At 37.2% G+C, this 18,812-nt stretch overlaps 3 protein-coding genes and 1 long non-coding RNA gene across 8 annotated transcripts; 3 read left to right on the forward strand and 1 right to left on the reverse strand.

Moving 5' to 3' along the window:
* The first annotated feature begins 3,527 nt into the window (after positions 1–3,527).
* On the forward strand, positions 3,528–5,643 carry LOC106340532. 2 transcript variants are annotated; one of them, XR_001269433.1, is made up of 7 exons: positions 3,528–3,605; positions 3,968–4,016; positions 4,122–4,194; positions 4,318–4,494; positions 4,595–4,744; positions 4,937–5,038; positions 5,108–5,643. It is a non-coding gene; the product is annotated as an uncharacterized LOC106340532 (long non-coding RNA). The 2 variants fall into 2 exon arrangements; XR_001269432.1 differs by having other exon boundaries at positions 3,968–4,194.
* Positions 5,644–7,456: 1,813 nt separating this feature from the next.
* LOC106337537 (psbP-like protein 1, chloroplastic) lies at positions 7,457–9,246 on the forward strand. 2 transcript variants are annotated; one of them, XM_013776640.1, is made up of 8 exons: positions 7,457–7,625; positions 7,717–7,798; positions 7,891–7,974; positions 8,069–8,151; positions 8,228–8,350; positions 8,567–8,638; positions 8,742–8,838; positions 8,940–9,246. In XM_013776640.1, the coding sequence occupies exons 1-8, from the start codon at positions 7,569–7,571 to the stop codon at positions 9,038–9,040; spliced, it is 699 nt and encodes a 232-aa protein (XP_013632094.1). In that variant the 5' UTR covers positions 7,457–7,568; the 3' UTR covers positions 9,041–9,246. The 2 variants fall into 2 exon arrangements, with proteins under 2 accessions (XP_013632094.1, XP_013632093.1); XM_013776639.1 differs by having other exon boundaries at positions 7,478–7,625; positions 7,702–7,798.
* Positions 9,247–9,881: 635 nt separating this feature from the next.
* LOC106341942 (ABC transporter B family member 20) lies at positions 9,882–16,146 on the forward strand. 2 transcript variants are annotated; one of them, XM_013780697.1, is made up of 12 exons: positions 9,882–10,447; positions 10,686–10,740; positions 10,823–10,998; positions 11,094–11,294; positions 11,940–12,199; positions 12,279–12,589; positions 12,676–12,896; positions 12,994–13,334; positions 13,485–13,603; positions 13,679–14,257; positions 14,347–14,588; positions 14,784–16,146. In XM_013780697.1, the coding sequence occupies exons 1-12, from the start codon at positions 10,058–10,060 to the stop codon at positions 16,011–16,013; spliced, it is 4,125 nt and encodes a 1,374-aa protein (XP_013636151.1). In that variant the 5' UTR covers positions 9,882–10,057; the 3' UTR covers positions 16,014–16,146. The 2 variants fall into 2 exon arrangements, with proteins under 2 accessions (XP_013636151.1, XP_013636150.1); XM_013780696.1 differs by having other exon boundaries at positions 13,485–14,257.
* On the reverse strand, positions 16,113–17,379 carry LOC106341943 (3-oxoacyl-[acyl-carrier-protein] reductase FabG-like). 2 transcript variants are annotated; one of them, XM_013780699.1, is made up of 2 exons: positions 17,188–17,379; positions 16,113–17,003 (listed from the first exon to the last, which is right to left on the reverse strand). In XM_013780699.1, exons 1-2 carry the CDS (start codon positions 17,206–17,208, stop codon positions 16,176–16,178), a joined length of 849 nt encoding a protein of 282 aa, XP_013636153.1. In that variant the 5' UTR covers positions 17,209–17,379; the 3' UTR covers positions 16,113–16,175. The 2 variants fall into 2 exon arrangements, with proteins under 2 accessions (XP_013636153.1, XP_013636152.1); XM_013780698.1 differs by having other exon boundaries at positions 16,113–17,006; positions 17,188–17,362.
* Positions 17,380–18,812: the final 1,433 nt, after the last annotated feature.

The following is an 18,812-nucleotide window of genomic DNA, read 5'->3' on the forward strand; positions in this document are numbered from 1 at the left end:
AGGAGGATGAACTTGTAAGTTTTTTATTATTATTTATCTTTATATTTTTTAAATAAATATTTTATATATTCCTTGGCTAATAATGGCGGTTTGTTAGATCGAAGCAAATGACGGTAATCCCGTTGATCGTCTCCAACTCATTAAGGTGGCTGACACTAACAAGACGACGTTTCAAATTCAGGACCCCGTGATCAAAGGTATTTTTCTGATGTTTTTTTTCTATTTCGGTTTGTATGAATTTTAAACTTTCTGATGTTTTTTTTCTATTTCGGTTTGTATGAATTTTAAACTTTCTGATGTTTTTTTTCTATTTCGGTTTGTATGAATTTTAAACTTTCTGATGTTTTTTTTCTATTTCGGTTTGTATGAATTTTAAACTTTCTGATGTTTTTTTTCTATTTCGGTTTGTATGAATTTTAAACTTTCAGAATGTTTTTTTTCTGTTTCGGTTTGTATGAATTTAAATTCTATAATATTATTAGTTTTAAATTTCAGATTTTTTTTATTTATTAATTAATTTTTAATATAAAAATATATAAAAATGCAAAATTAATTCGTTTTTAAAATTGGTATATTCCGACGAATTTGGGGCGTCGGAATATACCGATGGACAACGGTTCCTCGGAAAATACCGACGGAGAGGATTCCTCGGAATATACCGACGAACCAATTTCCGTCGGTATATTCCGACGCCCAGAATTCGTCGGAATATACCGAGGAATCCACTCCTTCGGAATTGTCCGAGGAACCGTTGTCCGTCAGTATATAGTTTTTCCGATGAACTCTGGTCTCGTGTGTCCGCATCGTAATATCATCGGAATTTCGTCAGAACGACGTTTCTCGGTATTCGTCAGAAAGTCGTCAGAAGTTCTGACGAAATTCCGACGAATTTTTTTTTCCGACAAAAAGATACCGACGAATTGGTTCGTCAGAAATTCGTCGGAATCGGTCTATTCCGATGAATTTCTGGGATTCCGATGAATTTCTGACGATTTCGGCCATCAGAATCCCCATGTTTTCTTGCAGTGAACACATGGTTACCGTACAAAACCGACATCTCCGACGTGAGTTTCAGCCACACCTTGTGCTTCATGTTCGCCCCCAAGAGGTTGAGCGACATGATCGTTAGGTGGAAGCTCCCGGCGTGAGTGTACTTCCCGATGCAGGTTCCGAGTGAGACCAGGTTCGAACACAAAATTTTGGTGTCACATTAAAAAAAAAACAAAAGTTTAGTATTTGCCAACACGTAAGTCATAACCAACGCGGTTGGCCTAGTGGTAGTTGAGGCACAGAACCAATACGCTCCCCGCAGGTTTGATTCGCGTTGGCCACCCGGGCTAGGGTTAAATCCCAAGAATACGTGGAGTGTCGTGGGCCTCGCGGGAATAGTCGGTTGACCACGGTCCCCGGAAACCCGCGGTTACCTAAAAAAAAAAAAAAAAAAAAAAAAAAACGTAAGCCACATGTCACAACACTTTGCAAGCGTATTATTTATATGAGACATAAAGTATTTACTTACTCTAGAAGAAGTTCTTTTCTAAAGATTAAAATGTTATTCATAGAGAGAAAACTTCTTTACCATGTGGAATCCTCGAGTATTGCCAATCAAAAGCTGCGGAAGAACAGGCCTGTCCGACAAAACCCCTAGCGGAAGAACAAGACCGTAGGACGAAACCCGAAGAAGAAGAACAAATCTCTGATTCGTTGATTCGTGTATGAGAACGAAGAGGAGGAAGAGGAAAACGAGATTAGAGACGAAAAATGGATGAAAACTGATGAAGGAACAAGGATTTTGCATAACCCAAAATTGCCACTGACATGGGTTGAGAAGCTACGGTGGAGAAGACGTGTAAAGTGAAAAAAATAGGGTAAAACCACTTAAGAGTTGTAGCTCTCGTGGGTTCTTTCTTTACTTTTGTTTTTTACCTTTTCATTTTTAATATTAAATCAATTAGAAAATATTTTCTATTACAATTTGTAATTAAGATAAATTGGTTAGTTTAAGGGTATTATGGTAAGGCCTGCGACTTTTATCCGAGATCCGGATTCGATCCGGATCCGATCCGAAAATCCGGATATCCGGAGGGGCCGAATCCGGATCCGGATAGTAAAATGTTTGATCCGTTAAAGCCGGATCCGGATCCGGATACCTTAATTTTTAGTCCGGATATTCGGATCCGTAAGTTTTATTAATAACTATTTCAAAAAATAGTAATATCTATATATAAAAATTAATTTATTTAATATATTTTTATTTTTATAATAGTATATATAAATTTTATGTAAATTTTGTAATATTATACATAGAAATAATTAAAAACATTATATACTTTTTATTTATAAATTATTTTTAATATTTTTTATATATTAATATTATTTTTTATTTATTTTAAGGATCTAAATCCGGATCCGGATATCCGCCGGATATTACAATTTTTAGAAGGATATCCGAGACCCCCGGATCCGGATAAGGATAGTAAAATTATGGATCAAGGATCCGGATCCAGATACCTTAAAATTGCTCGGATATCTGATTCGTCTCAGGCGTAATTATGGTATTAACATTAATCTAAATCTTATTTTCCTAAATAATTTCAGTAAGTCTTATTTGGACAAACCTAAGTTTAAAGTATCTCCTTTTTTTCAATTTTTTCTTTTTTTTTATATCGGTGTTAAAATATAAGTAATACATTAATTACGAAAATCCTACTATATATTAAAACGAAAGTCATTTAACCAACTTTTGTTTATTTATCGTTCATAGGTGCAGTTTCAAAAGATTACCTTAATCTTACTATAATTTTCTATTTTTATTTATTTTAATCAAAAAAGTAATCCAAAAATTAATAATTGCAATTGCCAAACACCCAAAACAAAATAATTTATAGTAAATAATTATAAAACATTGGAAAGTGTATACAACCTTTCATCAATTAACTTTAACAATCATGTATGAAAATCTTTTTAAAACAATTTATAGAAACCGACACAACGACTTAATATTTGTATATAAAACATTTTAATATTTATTAACTTTTCAGAAAACTCTTTCATAAATAATACAGAATTTATAAGTTAAAATAAAATAATTGTGGCTTATAAATGCTTATAATACATTTTACAAGGGTTTATAAATAATTTTTTTTCCCTCTAAATTTTCATATATAACTAAAATTGCCAAGCAGGCTTACAGCTCAAGTGATCACACGATCACGAAACCAGCTGGAGCACATACTGATTCCCAGCGTACTTTTACCCCCTAGCGTTATCCGGAGTACCCTTCCACAAGAAAGCATTACACATTTGCTCCAGCTTCTTGAGGCATTGGTTTGGTTTATAAATAACTTTAAGGGTCTACAAATCTATCTACATAAAGAAGAGCTACTCTCTTCCCTGGTGTTGCCACGTTAGTAAATAGTCTCACTAGAAGCCGACATCAGTCCTCCCTTTCAAAACTTCGCGTTTTATTAATATGACATATTGTGGGCTTTTCACTTTTTATTTACCCTAGAGACTCAAATCTTCTTCTTGAACTGGACGTTGATTCTAAGGTTTGTCATCATCTTCCGTCTCCGACACCGAACTCGCGTCTCTGCAAAAACACAGTCTCTTTCTCAACTCTTTACCTCCCAAATCTGTTCATATCTATCTATTTGTTTGGGTTCATTCAACGTATTCTTCTTTAATTTGACAATAAATATATTTTTTTCATTAAAACGAGTAGCAATATCTGACTCTTCGTCTCCTTTCACAGACAATCAAAACCGTAACATCGCCTCAAATTCTATAAATTGGAGATGGTTGAGAGTAGGATGAATCTTCATAGACCCTCTCAGTTAATCTTTTATCTTAAACATTGAAACCTGCCTCGAATTTGTCTTTGTCTGATGCTGTTGTTGTTGTTGTCGAAGCACCCATCCGCCACTCAATATTTGACGTTCTCATCTTCTCAATTCATTGTTTCTAGGCTAAGAATAACGGTGATGGGAATCACTTTACTTCTCATTGATTAGAAGGTATTATCTGTCATCTTACGCTAAGAAGCATCATATATTCAATCTCTATTTCATTTTTTGGAAAGCCCTATTATTTAACTCTTATAAGATATAACTTTTATGTAGGATTCGGTGGTATGATTCGGTGATCAAAGGAATCAGTATTCTTAACAAAATCATCTCCAACTCTAACGAGCAGGTTACATTTAGGCTTCCTACATAGTTTAAAATTTGTTTGTCTTCGAAATGAATTATTAAATCTATTGTTTCGGTGAAGACACATGAAGCTGATTTTATTTGAAAGGCTCGGCTTAAACCGCAGCCGCTATGGCTGCAGCTTCTATGGTTTTCAGAGAAGTTGATTCTGAGTACCCGCTTTTGCTGCTGGCAATAGCTAAGAGTGTGATGCAGTTTACCATTCAGTACAGAGGAAATTGCAGTGATTCTCTTTCTTCATCTCTCTGTCCTTTATACTGCTCCTACGTACTCTGGTTACAAGGTCTAAACTCACATGTCTCATCTCTTTCCCAAAGACAAATCATTGCAACTAAAACACTTTTAGTGCTACATCGGTTCCTCATTTGAATTTATGATGACAGGACGAGCTTATGTGGGGTGCGGCATGGCTGCTGAAAGCAACCAATGATTTGTATTACAAAAACTTCATAGAATCTCTAGGAGATGGAGATCAGCCTGACATCTTCAACTGGGACAGCAAATATGCTGGCGCATATGTTCTTCTTTCACAGGTGTGTTTAGTTTTGATTTTGACTAACTGTGGAAGTTTCGTTCTCTCACAGGCCCAAAGTCAACTTTTTAAAATTCTTTATCAAAAGTGGTTTGAACCCGAGGCACTTTGGTTGCTAAAATAAGTTTATTGAACATAGCATCTCCCTATTTGACTCACCAATTAATTACAAAAAAAAATCACGTTTTGGCAGCGAGCATTACTTAACAAAGACATCAACTTTGAACTATGCAAGATCCTCCCAGACGCAAGATCCTCCCAGACGCTCCCTCTAAGTCTACCCATTACACTCAAGGTGAACATATGATCATGAATACGAATCGTTATAACTTTCTAATATGTTTTTTATTAAACATTACAACAGGAGGCTTGATGTACAAGTTACCTCAGAGCAACCCACAATATAACCGCCATAACATTCTTGCTCACAACCTACGCCAAGTACATGAAAGCCACACAACACACATTCGAATGCGGAAACTCTGCAACCATCGTCCCCAACGCCTTGATAAGGGTATCGAAGAAACAAGTGGATTACATACTCGGCGCTAACCTAATAAAGATGTCGTAAATGGTTGGGTTCAGGCCGAGTTTCAACACCAGTGAAACTCCATTAGTTGAAGGGAAAGTTGGCCAAGCATCCGCTCCCATTTCTTCCAGCAACACGGCTGCAGCTGGTGGTGGCAAAGAAAGTGGAAGCAAACGCCCTGTGAGTGAGGTTTTAAGCTGTGAAGCCGGTCAACCCAACATACTTTCATCATTTTACAATTTTCTAAATTGTTATGCTTTACCTATTTTGGACCTTTTAATGCTTTCCCTATTTTCATGTTTTGTTTTTTTCAACCAATTACGGCATTACCTCTCATGAGGAGAATAGTTTCTAAGATTTAATATAAAATAGCCAGGGTTGACTTAATCTTTCTATTCAGGTTAACAAAATGCATAACTGCATGTTTACATAGTAAAATATATACCTCACGTATATTTTTCATTAACATTCGCTCTTTACACGTAAAGTGTTGAAAGTATATTTTCAATGAAACTATATATTACCCACTTAGCGATTTTTAAAATTTATCTAAAGCTACAGATCCTATACATCCAATTAATCACTCTAAACATACACTTTTACCATTTTCCACAAAATAAGAAAACAAAAATAAGTTGAGAGTCTTGGGACATACAATTACAGAACCTCGATTTGAAGTTGCGAGACATAGAAACCTATACTTAAGTGATTCACCCAAAAAACAATCTACTCTATCGATATTAGATTCCTAATAATATAATTGGAGAAATGTCTATATAGATTAACATAACTGTCTCTCTTCTCTCTCAACAAGATTAAAACAATAAGAACGATCTCCTCTACAAAACACACTTATAATCTCTAAATTTTCTGAAAGACAACAATCATTATCGTACACATCATTTTGCAAATGCAAACCAAAAATACAGCCCACAAAAAATAATAATCTAAATCACAAGTAAAGTATATCCTGCCCGTAGGGCAGACCAACCCTAGTAATTTATAAAGGATAAAAAACTGTGCAAATATTATCTTAGAATCTGTCGTGAGTAATAATAACATTCAATATTTTGAAATTCTAGAAATACTACTATAGTTATGTGAAAGTAATTGTTATAAAACTTCCAAATTATAAAAATGAATAGGTTCAGTTTCCATAATTAATCTCTATTTTTTATTTAAACATATATTATAGTGTAGATGAAAACTTTATTTCAAACATTGAAGATGATACGAAATGCATCAATGTTTCTGATTATATATTTAATAGAATGTGCTCAATTTTTAGTGTATGATTTATATTTTCACATTTTTTGTATATGAATGTAGAGAAGCAAGGTAATGATGTAAAATGAATAATATTTAGTTTTTTTTGTATTTTTAAAATCAATTAAAAGTATTAAGGACATCAAAATTTTAGTTTTTATATTAAAATAGATAATTGTGGCTTATAAGTGCCTAAAAGACATTTGACAAGGGTTTGCAAATAATTTTAGAGTGAATTGGCTTAAAACCCAAAAAGAATAACAAAATTAGCAAACTACCTATGATGAAACAAGTTTTGTGTCTATCAACGAAGGCACCATGGTATAAGATTTAGGGTATTGACTTAATTAGAGAAATAGTTGTGTATACAAGATGCAATTTCACATAATTTTAAGAGTCTATAAATAATTTGTAAATGATAAAAACGCAAATAATATCTTAGAATGTTTCATGAGTAATAATAATAACATTCAATATTTTAAAATCATAAAATACCAAATAGTTATTTGAAATATAACATATACACTTCATTATTTTAATTTTGGAAAATGAATATATGACTAAATTTGTTATGGTTGTCAAAATAAAATTTAATAAAATATTATAATTAATTGAATTTATATTTTTTTAAAATAATAAATATAAATAAATTTAAAAAATAAATATATTTTACTTTCATAAAATATAATAAAACTAATTTTATAAAATATTACATCTGCGAAATCGTTGCAAACACCTAGTAACGAATTACTTAATGAGAGCCCTTACTTTATTATTATACACTAGAGTTCATCTCAAAAATAAATAAGAAATTAAGTATTTTAAATATTAATTCAGATATTTTAGTTAAATTATTTATTGAGGTCCTTTTATTTTTGTATTTATTTTTTTCTTTTATTAATGCCATTTTTAAAAGGTTCAGAAAGTTTCGAAGTGGATAGACCAAGGGAGAACCGATCCCCATAACCACTACCACATATACAAGAAAACAAAACACAAGACTATCAATCAATCTCCACTCTTTCTCCGCATGTCGTCAATGGCTTCTCTGAAGCTTTCATCTTCGTCACCAATCTCTATCCCTAAGGTTCTTCTCTACTCTTTCGTGCTTCCTCTTCATATTGCCAACCAAGTGGATTATCTATATCTAACAATAACATTAGTGTCTGTTATTACAGAGCAGCGGAATTGTCGGTAGGAGAGGAGTTTCATTTCTTTTTCGGGCTGAGCAGTCTCCGTCTTCCTCTTCTGATCATCAGGGTCTGTGTTTTCTTTACATTTCTTGTTTTAAATGTGATTGAAGAAAAGAAAAAGGTTTACATAGTTTTTGTATTCTTTCTTTATTATTCAAGATAAATGTCAGAGGAGACGTGTGGTGGTAACGTTAGGTGTTGTTGCTCCTTGGATCTCATTGCTTAGTAAAGCTCCGGCATCATGTAAGTTAGTTTCTTGTTTCTAATCCTATCTTAGTTTCTTTGACACACCTCCTCTTAGCTTAAAATTATTCTAAGAGGATTGATTATGGTTCAGTTGCTGCAGAGAGCAAGAAAGGATTCATGACTGTCTCCGACAATAAGGATGCATATGCGTTTGTGTATCCCTTTGGGTGGCAGGTTATACTCTTTTCTCATCGATTTTAAGAATCTGACATTTGCAAAGAATGACCAACAATGTTGTGTTTGGTGTCAGGAAGTTGTGATTGAGGGTCAAGACAAGGTATACAAAGATGTAATTGAGCCTTTAGAAAGCGTTAGTGTCAATCTGATCCCTACTAGCAAACAAACTATCAAAGATTTCGGCCCACCGAAGGAGGTAAGTTATATATATTCAGAGCCGGTCCTGGGCATAAAGAGTTAATATATATAAACTAAAAGACTTCAAGATAGTTAAATACAAAATTTTATTAAATTATTTACTAGATTGTCCATATGTGACATGGATATATTTTTATGAATTGTTCTGGGATGTAGAGTATATTATTTTCTCAAAAGAAATGGAGAAATGATTTGAACCTTGGTGTGGTCACAGATTGCTGAGACACTGGTAAAGAAAGTTTTGGCACCTCCAAATCAGAAGACTACACTTATTGATGCATCAGAGGTGTCTGCTCACTTTCTTTTATCTACTTTTTCACTATACATTTGAGTGGAAGCATATTGGCGAGTGTGGTTCTGATTGTTTGGTTTTGTTTGAGTTGTTGCAGCAAGAAGTTGATGGGAAGACTTATTATCAGTTTGAGTTCACTGCTCAGGCTAGAAACTACACTCGCCATGCGTTGGGTGTAATCACAGTTTTCAATGGTATATATCATCTGCCTAACCATGACTCTAAAACATACACACCCTTTGAAAGTTTGTATACAATGCAACGGGTGGTAAATGGTGTTTTGTTTGCTGTGCAGGAAAATTCTACACATTGACGACTGGGGCTAATGAGAGGAGGTGGGAGAAGATGAAAGATAGGCTTCATACTGTGGTAGATTCCTTCAAGATCACTGTTTGAACAAATATCAACTTTGGTTTGGTCACTTTATGTTTTCAAAAGGCAATTTTCTTGTATTTTTTGTTCATTCTTCTTCTTTTCTCTCTTTCCCTTAACACTATTCGTCTCCAGTAAGAGAGATTCAATACTCTGACTTCTCGACATTGTCCCCCATCATATATCTGATTGTCTGAGGGGAATGATATTCACTTGTGGTTGCACCATTCTATCCACCACCTGAATCTTCACATTTTCACCAATGGCTTACTCTTCTAGCCTATTACAAAAAGAGCAAGTTACACTGATTTTACTTAGATTTGTTGTCTTCTGTGTTATGTAACAACTCATTCCAAACATCTTCTTTATGCTAATAGGAGATATAAATACGGTAAGGAGAGATAGATTATTTGTGTATATGAACCTGAAACTCTTCTACTCAAAAGATCAGTACCCTATAAAAACCGACTTGAATAGAGCCAGGCCTTGATAAGAATTGATGCCAATCTAACTTGAAAAATATGAATGCTACGAGAATGACTTTCATTTGTTATTTTTATACGTTTTATTTATGATTTAGTAGTAAAAGATTATATTTTTTTAACTTTGATATTTAACTCGTATAGAAATTTAAATGTTAAATTTGAAATCTAAAAATATTTAATTGTAATTATTTTGTATCTATATTTAGTTACTTACGAGTGTATGGATTTTTGAATTGATCGATCCAAAATTTTTAGATAATTGTTTTTAGGCTATATAAAAGAATCTCATTAAGATTTAGAAACTCTTTAACAATTTATGTTTGAATTGAAAAAGAGAAAAAAGAAAAGAAAAGAAAAATAGAGTTGAATAGTTGATAACCAGCTCACCAGAAAATATCTAAAACATTCCCAGTCGCCGTGACCGTTAGCAAACCTGCTACAATTCTTCTTCTTCATCATCTCTATCAGCAGATCCGCTAATCCTAGAAGAAATAGAAATCTAGGGTTCCCATAACAGAAACAGAATAGAGGTTGGCTACTCCTTGCTTCCCCCAAGATGATGATCTCTAGAGGTTTATTCGGATGGTCTCCGCCTCATATGCAACCACTAACCCCAGTCTCCGAGGTCTCCGAGCCTCCCGAGTCTCCCTCTCCCTATCCCGACCCAAGCGAGACCGGCGGAACTGCCACGGCGGCGCAGGCGGAGGACGACGAGGAGTTGGAGGAGGAGCCCGATGAGGTCGAGCCACCTCCCGCTGCTGTTCCTTTCTCTCAGCTCTTCGCTTGCGCCGATAGTTTCGATTGGGTGCTTATGATCCTCGGCTCGGTGGCTGCCGCTGCTCACGGCTCCGCGCTTATTGTGTACTTGCACTACTTCGCGAAGATCGTCGAGGTCCTTGCGTTCTCCGGTGAGAGATCTGAGGATCAGTATGATCGACTCGTCGAGGTTAGTTGGAAGCTTATTCAGTGCTGTAGATTGCTGTAAGGTTGCAATGTTTTATAGAGGATAACGCCGTCGTTTTAGAAAAATCATTTCGGTTATGAACGATTTGCCGCTTAAGCGCAGCCTAGAGCACTGGAAGGTTGAGTGAGCTGGAAGAGAGTGTTTTGGCTCATTTCTTGATTAAGAGCTATAGTTTCTAATTAAGCGTTCCTCTCTAAGCTACTTGTGCCTCATTGTGCAGCTTTCTTTGACTATTGTGTACATCGCTGCGGGTGTTTTCGTTTCTGGTTGGATTGGTAAGTCGATCTTTGCTAAACATATGAATCTTTTCCACATATGCAGTGATGAGGTTAACTAGATGTTACTTATTTATTATAGAGGTGTCGTGCTGGATACTGACTGGAGAGAGGCAGACTGCTGTGATCAGGTCCAAGTATGTCCAAGTACTGTTGAATCAGGATATGAGTTTCTTTGATACGTATGGTAACAATGGGGATATTGTGAGCCAAGTGCTGAGCGACGTTTTGCTCATTCAGTCAGCTTTAAGCGAAAAAGTATGTCCAGCTCTAACGTGTTTGACTCTTTTTTTGTTCTCTCTGTGAGTAATACTTCTTTGCTATTTCTTCTTTTCTGATGCTGGACTATGCAGGTAGGGAATTATATTCATAACATGGCTACGTTTATCAGTGGACTTGTCATTGGATTTGTCAACTGCTGGGAAATTGCACTCATTACACTAGCCACTGGTCCTTTCATCGTTGCTGCAGGAGGTATATCGAATATATTTCTTCACAGACTTGCTGAGAACATACAAGATGCGTATGCTGAAGCTGCCGGCATTGCTGAACAGGTATTACGATTGATAGGTTTTATTGGGAAATTATTGAATTAGCATCAATATTTTCTCTTCACTGCTATTCAAAACTTGATGTTTGTTGGTGGCAATTTGATCGCTGAAATCTCGAACATTGGAAACTGGAAGCTAAAAACAAAAAAAACACTTGAAATTTATCAATTTTTCTTATAGACCTATGTGGCGTGTTTGCGTTGAACTTTCGTTTTTTGCATATTTAACGCACAGTTATGCTTGCAGAGTTCAACATCTTTTTTTATTTCTTTTGCTATTATTTGACCAATCTTCTTGTGTTAGGTTCATATGATGGTAGTTAGAATCGAAGAGGGTTAGTAGCACTATACTTAGACACGAATATCTAGATTACCTCATTAGATTCCATGAGGTTTACTGCAACCAACAATCAGTTAGTTTTCTACCAGTTTATTTCAAAGTATTGACCAAGATATAGCCTTGTATTTGTTATGCTAGGAGGTACGTTTATTTCTGATTATGTATGGACTGGATATTGCGTCACTGGGATGCGTAGCAGTAACTTACAGATCCCACTTTCTAGTGCTCCCTTCGAAGATAGTTCACTGCCTCGGTTATAGTTTGGTGTGGATATTCTAACTCTAGGAAGGATTTATCTTAAATGTGCAGGCGATCTCGTACATTAGGACTTTATATGCCTTTACAAACGAAACTCTTGCAAAGTATTCTTATGCAACCTCCCTTCAAGCAACACTGAGATTCGGTATAATGATTAGTCTAGTGCAAGGCCTTGGACTTGGATTCACTTATGGGCTTGCTATATGCTCGTGTGCGCTGCAACTTTGGATTGGACGATTCTTTGTTACCAGTGGAAGAGCAAATGGTGGAGAAATTATAGCAGCTCTATTTGCCGTTATTCTAAGTGGCCTGTAAGCTTTATTCTTCTGAAGTTGTCTTTATGAGCGTATATATATAACTTGTCTTGACTATGCATACTCTGTTGGGTAGGGGTTTGAATCAAGCTGCTACGAACTTCTATTCGTTTGATCAAGGAAGGATTGCTGCTTATAGACTGTTTGAGATGATAACTCCGTCATCCTCTGTGGCTAATCAAGAGGGAGCTGTGCCGGCTTCTGTTCAAGGAAATATTGAGTTCCGGAATGTGTATTTCAGCTATTTGTCACGACCAGAAATTCCAATCTTGAGTGGATTTTACCTCACTGTTCCTGCTAAAAAAGCAGTTGCACTTGTTGGTAGAAATGGTTCTGGAAAAAGCAGCATCATTCCTCTAATGGAACGCTTTTATGATCCGACATTAGGTATTATGACTTGTTAAGATGCACCACTCACCTCTGCATGGAGACAATCATGAGCTGACGACATTTTGTGGTTTTCACCTATGCAGGAGAAGTTCTTCTTGATGGAGAAAATATTAAAAATCTAAAACTGGAGTGGCTGAGAAGCCAAATAGGCCTGGTTACACAGGAGCCTGCTCTGCTAAGCTTGAGCATAAGAGAGAATATTGCATATGGTCGTGATGCTACTCTTGATAAGATAGAGGAGGCAGCTAAAATTGCGCATGCACACACGTTTATCAGCTCACTTGAAAAAGGATATGAAACTCAGGTAGAAATTTTTTTCTTTTTTTAAAGTTTGTGATGAAATCCTGTTTTGTCAGTTGGTATTCAACTTTAAATTGGGAAATGCCTGGTTTGACTTCTAGGTAGGGAGAGCCGGTTTAGCAATGACAGAGGAGCAGAAAATAAAACTTTCCATCGCTAGAGCTGTGCTTTTAAATCCAACAATTCTTCTGCTTGATGAAGTAACTGAAGGACTAGATTTCGAAGCTGAAAGAATTGTTCAAGAAGCTCTTGATCTTCTGATGTTGGGACGGTCAACCATAATAATAGCCCGACGGCTAAGTTTGATTAAAAATGCTGACTATATTGCCGTGATGGAGGAGGGTCAGCTAGTTGAAATGGGTACACACGATGAATTGATAAATCTTGGTGGGTTATATGCTGAGCTTCTGAAGTGTGAAGAAGCAACAAAGCTACCGCGAAGGTATGATAGCTTAGAACATAACCAGTTACTCGTGTGTTGAAATTTCTAGTGGCAAATATATGTTTGGGAATCTGTTTTCTGCTGTTATGATCTCTAGGGGGTGTATTTTTGTTAATTATATTTGTTTAAGGAACTTTTATGTTCATCCAGGATGCCAGTTAGGAACTACAAGGAGTCTTCAGTATTTCAGATTGAGAGGGACTCTTCAGCTGGCTGCGTCCAAGAGCCATCATCACCCAAAATGATCAAGTCTCCATCTCTTCAAAGAGGTAATGGCGTGTTCCGTCCCCAGGATCTGTGTTTTTACACTGAAGAATCACCTAATGATCATAACCCTGCTGCAGCTGAGAAAATGGGGGAACATGGCTTGCCTCTGGACGATACTGATAAAGAGCCAACAATGAAAAGGCAAGATAGTTTCGAGATGAGGTTACCAGAACTTCCTAAAATCGACGTCCACTGTCCACAGCAAAAATCAAACGGCTCAGATCCAGAGTCCCCTGTTTCACCCCTTTTGACTTCAGATCCCAAAAACGAGCGTTCCCATTCTCAGACGTTTATCCGTCCTCCTAATTCTTCTGATGACACTAAAGCAAATGGTAAGGATGCTCAACACAAGGAGTCACCTTCGTTTTGGAGGTTGGCACAGCTTAGTTTCCCAGAGTGGCTTTATGCTCTATTAGGGAGTGTGGGTGCTGCCATCTTTGGTTCCTTCAGTCCTCTTCTGGCTTATGTCATGGCGTTGGTAGTCACGGAATATTATAAGAGCAAAGGAGGCCACCTGCGCGAGCAGGTTGACAAATGGTGTTTGATCCTTGCCGGCATGGGGATAGTGACAGTTGTTGCCAATTTCTTGCAGCATTTCTACTTTGGTATAATGGGGGAGAAAACGACTGAGAGAGTTCGGAGGATGATGTTCTCAGGTACTGAAATTTTTTGATCATTATAGTGAACTTCACCACATTTTAACTACTTTTACTTGCCTCGCATTATTAATTTCCCTGATTTACAGCAATGCTGCGTAACGAAGTTGGATGGTTCGATCATGAAGAGAACAGTCCTGATACGTTATCCATGCGTTTAGCAAATGATGCTACTTTTGTCCGAGCTGCCTTCAGCAACAGGCTTTCGATATTCATTCAAGATAGTTTTGCGGTTATTGTTGCTCTTCTTATTGGATTGCTGCTTGGTTGGCGTTTGGCCCTTGTTGCATTAGCAACTCTGCCAATACTCTCTCTTTCTGCCATTGCTCAGGTTTGCATCGTTTCTTCTAGATGATTGCTTGACATTTAAATTCTTATTTTATAGTTTAGTAAACCTGCGGTCATTATTTCCTCTTTCACATGTGTTTCTTTGTAATACTTTTCCAGTTCAGGTAGCGATTTAGCTCCGAAATGCTTGTTTATTCAGCTGACATTGCATATTAATTACCTTAAAACGAATTTGCAGAAACTGTGGCTTTCTGGATTCTCAAAAGGCATCCAGGAGATGCATAGAAAGGCATCATTAGTTCTCGAGGATGCTGTAAGAAATATCTACACTGTTGTTGCCTTCTGTGCTGGTAACAAGGTGATGGAACTCTACAGGATGCAACTCCAGAGGATACTCGGACAAAGCTTTTTACACGGGATGGCTATCGGTTTTGCGTTTGGTTTCTCACAGTTCCTTCTCTTCGCCTGCAACGCCCTCCTCCTATGGTGCACTGCGCTATCTGTTAAACGCGGGTACATGAAGTTACCCACAGCTATAACGGAATACATGGTCTTCTCTTTCGCTACATTTGCCCTTGTGGAGCCATTTGGATTAGCACCTTACATCCTCAAGCGACGCAAGTCTCTCATATCAGTATTTGAAATCATAGATCGAGTCCCGACGATTGAACCAGATGACAACTCTGCTCTCAAGCCGCCTAATGTCTACGGAAGCATTGAACTGAAAAACATCGACTTCTGCTACCCGTCTCGACCCGAAGTGTTGGTGTTGAGCAACTTCAGTCTCAAAGTCAGTGGGGGGCAAACTTTAGCTGTGGTTGGCGTCTCAGGTTCTGGTAAAAGCACAATAATCTCACTCGTGGAGAGATACTACGACCCAGTTGCTGGTCAAGTCCTACTAGACGGGCGTGACTTAAAGCTATATAACTTGAGATGGTTGAGAAGTCACATGGGTCTGGTTCAGCAAGAGCCCATAATCTTTTCCACAACCATCAGAGACAACATCATATACGCAAGGCATAACGCGAGCGAAGCTGAGATGAAGGAAGCAGCGAGGATAGCAAACGCTCACCATTTCATCAGCAGCTTACCTCACGGTTACGACACACATGTGGGGATGAGAGGTGTGGAACTTACCCCAGGACAGAAACAGCGAATAGCGATAGCACGTGTGGTGCTGAAGAACGCTCCCATCATCTTGATAGATGAAGCAAGCTCGTCTATCGAGTCTGAGTCAAGCCGGGTCGTCCAAGAAGCTCTTGACACGTTGATAATGGGGAATAAAACGACTATTCTGATAGCGCATAGAGCTGCTATGATGAGACATGTTGATAACATTGTGGTTCTCAATGGAGGGAGAATAGTGGAGGAAGGTACGCATGATGCGTTAGCAGCTAAGAATGGATTATACGTCCGTCTAATGCAACCACACTTCGGTAAAGGTCTACGCCAACATCGACTAATATAGCAAATAGGGCTTGTAGGTGTAGATTTTCCACGGTGATGAAGCTTCTTTCTCCAAGGTATATCGATTGTGTATGCTAGATTGTTTTGGGAAGACAATGTATGTAAAGAAAATGTGTAAATGTATTCACTTATTAGTATTACACACCAACACACAAGTTTCTTCTCAAAGAGAAGAAAAAATAGGCGAGCCAGGTATTGTAGCTCCGGAGTCGAGAATGTATGTGTTCCCTGAGACATAACGAGAAGAGTCATGAATGAGATAGCGAACCAGCGAGGTAAGTCCCGGATCCACGGTCTGTTGCACCTTTAACGGGATAGTCCTCTCGGTCACGTTCTTAAGCCACTCTTTTTGCATAAGACCTTGCGTGATCTCTGACTTGAGAAGCCCCGGTGCGATCGAGTTCACTCTGATGTTGTATACACCTAACTCAATAGCCATCATCCTCGTCATGGTATCAACACCACCTTTGGAACAAGCATAGGCGACTCCACCGGGTAACAAACCTCGGTGGAGACCGGCGATGGAGGAGACGTTTATTACTGAGCCGCCGCGTTTTGCGTCACGCATTAGACTGCAGACGTATTTGGATACTAACCAAGGTCCGGTTAAGTTGGTTCTCAATACTGTGTTCCACTCGTCTTCAGTCAGATCTAAACTCGTCTTGACATTGCCTCTGATTCCAGCGTTGTTGATCAACACATCTATCTTTCCGAAGATGTCCCAAGCTTGTTTGACAGCTTTTTGAATGGTGGCTGCGTCTGATGAAACGTCTAGCTCGAGCGGTGCGGCTAATTGGATCCCGGTTGAGCTTAAGCTGTTGATTTCGGAGCAGAGAGATTCGAGACGGTGGACGCGACGAGCTGCTGCGATAATCTTACAGCCAGCTTTGCCCAGATCGAGACAGACCTCTCTTCCTATACCAGAAGAAGCTCCGGTCAGAAGAACCACTTTGCCGTTTAGCTCACACCATGGCTCTAGTTGTTTCAACACCTGCTTCTCTCCCATTAAAAAGGAAACAAACAAATTTCTAATTAAAAAAGGCAGTAAATATATGATGGGATCTTATCATCGAGTTATAATTGGGATATGTATTCAAAACCTTGTCTTATAAATCTGCATTAAAAAGGAAAGAGTGTGAAGGGAGTAATGAGAGAGAAAAGATAATAGATCTCACCGTGGTTTGATGATTGCTCATATTACTTTCTCTGGTGTGTGTTCAGCAAAGAAGGAGAAGCCCATAACACATATATAAAGCACTTCTTCTCCGTTTTAAATTAAAACGACTATTTAAGTTATCTAACGTGGCTATCAAGATCTGTAACTGATTTTGTGTACTTACCAAACTAGTTAGGTTTTCTGAATGAGTAATTGCACTCCACGCACAAAGAAAACCTCATAATTGAGTGAATACACATTTGATGTTTGCTTAGGATTTGTCGATTCTCATATGACCAATATACCCCTATTCCATATCTGACCATAACCTAATATTTGCATGTAATCTAAATCTTTTTTTAATTATATTTTTGATAAACCAAATTTAGACGAAAGCTTTTTGTGTCCGACAAGTTGAAACATAATAGTATTTTAAATTGTTTCTCTTGATCTTTAAATTCTAGACTATTGTAAAGCCTTTCCACTACCTCTTTTATATTTAACTTTTGTATTTTCATCTCTTTCTATCTTAAATTCTTGATTAATTTCACGACTCCATTCCTCCCAGCCCATTCCATCGCTTTTAGTTCCTATCTCTGCGAATCCAAGTTCTTTCCTCCTTTTACCCAGTTCGATACTTTTTAATTGTTGTATCATACTACCGATTCTCAACAGGTTTAATGGATTTTTTGTGGTGAAGTAACCTCTCCCGTTTTACTATTTTTGACAGCAGGACGGCGGTGATCACGGTGGAGGATATCACGTTTTGATGGTGGTTGTGGTTAAGGTATTCGTGGTGGTTGTGCTTGCCTTAAGCACAAAAAAATCTAGCCGTAGGAATGTTGCTTTTTAGTTTTTGTCACCTTCTTTTGTTGTTGTTGCTTGTCCTCTTTCTTTAGATTAATACTTGTTTCTAATTCTTCGGAAAATTCGCTTCTTTCTTATCTTGGCAGGATTGTCCAGATGGTCTATTGAGGTTGAACATCAAGACGAAGAAGAAGAAAATGAACAGAGGTTCTCCAATTCAAGGGCCTGTTTTTGAAGATCTAAAACGATAAAATCTTTGAGCTTTTTTGTTTATTTGTTCAGTTTTCTCTATAAGCACTTTGAGATTCGAAAAGTGTGTGACAGTTGGTGATGGAGCTGACAATGTTTGTTGATTTCTTAAACAAACTACACTTTCCCTATGGTTATCTCTCGCGATCATGTTTTTGTTGTATAAAATACATTTTTCATCTGCGGTTATAACATCCACAAGATTAACTGTGGCTCCATTAATTCTATAACTGAAGATTATATATTATATTAACGTTACAAGAGAATTTGACAAATCAAAACAATCCGACATTTTGATAAACTCATTTGTAACCGTTTTCAGAAAACAGACTACGTCCTTGAAATTTTTCATATATGGTTAAAGAAAGTTTAGCCACAAAAACTTCCCTAGTGTTCTAGATAGTTTGTTACACAAGTATCAAATACTCTTCACAAGAGAATACAACAAAGTCCTTAGATCAACTAGACTTAGGCCTAAGCTATTGATCTTGTATTGTTGTATCCTTCCCCTTGCACTTCACCTTGATCTGTAACAACCTTATTGTATTGTACGGCTTAACCTAATCAACATACTCACGTTATGTTTAT

Source organism: Brassica oleracea, chromosome C4 (assembly GCF_000695525.1).
Source record: "Brassica oleracea var. oleracea cultivar TO1000 chromosome C4, BOL, whole genome shotgun sequence".
Classification (NCBI taxonomy): Eukaryota; Viridiplantae; Streptophyta; class Magnoliopsida; order Brassicales; family Brassicaceae; genus Brassica; species Brassica oleracea.

Bases quoted from the DNA above. Each gene is read 5' to 3' on its own strand.
- LOC106341943 (XM_013780698.1), bottom strand. From the start codon at position 17,208: ATGAGCAATCATCAAACCACG. The intron at 17,007-17,187 runs GTGAGATCTATT...ATGGGAGAGAAG, and splicing joins TGAGCAATCATCAAACCACG to CAGGTGTTGAAACAACTAGA.
- LOC106337537 (XM_013776639.1), top strand. From the start codon at position 7,569: ATGTCGTCAATGGCTTCTCTGAAGCTTTCATCTTCGTCACCAATCTCT. The intron at 7,975-8,068 runs GTAAGTTAGTTT...ATTATGGTTCAG, and splicing joins TAGTAAAGCTCCGGCATCAT to TTGCTGCAGAGAGCAAGAAA. The intron at 8,839-8,939 runs GTATATATCATC...TTTGCTGTGCAG, and splicing joins TGTAATCACAGTTTTCAATG to GAAAATTCTACACATTGACG.
- LOC106341942 (XM_013780696.1), top strand. From the start codon at position 10,058: ATGATGATCTCTAGAGGTTTATTCGGATGGTCTCCGCCTCATATGCAA. The intron at 12,200-12,278 runs GTAAGCTTTATT...TCTGTTGGGTAG, and splicing joins GCCGTTATTCTAAGTGGCCT to GGGTTTGAATCAAGCTGCTA. The intron at 13,335-13,484 runs GTATGATAGCTT...ATGTTCATCCAG, and splicing joins GCAACAAAGCTACCGCGAAG to GATGCCAGTTAGGAACTACA.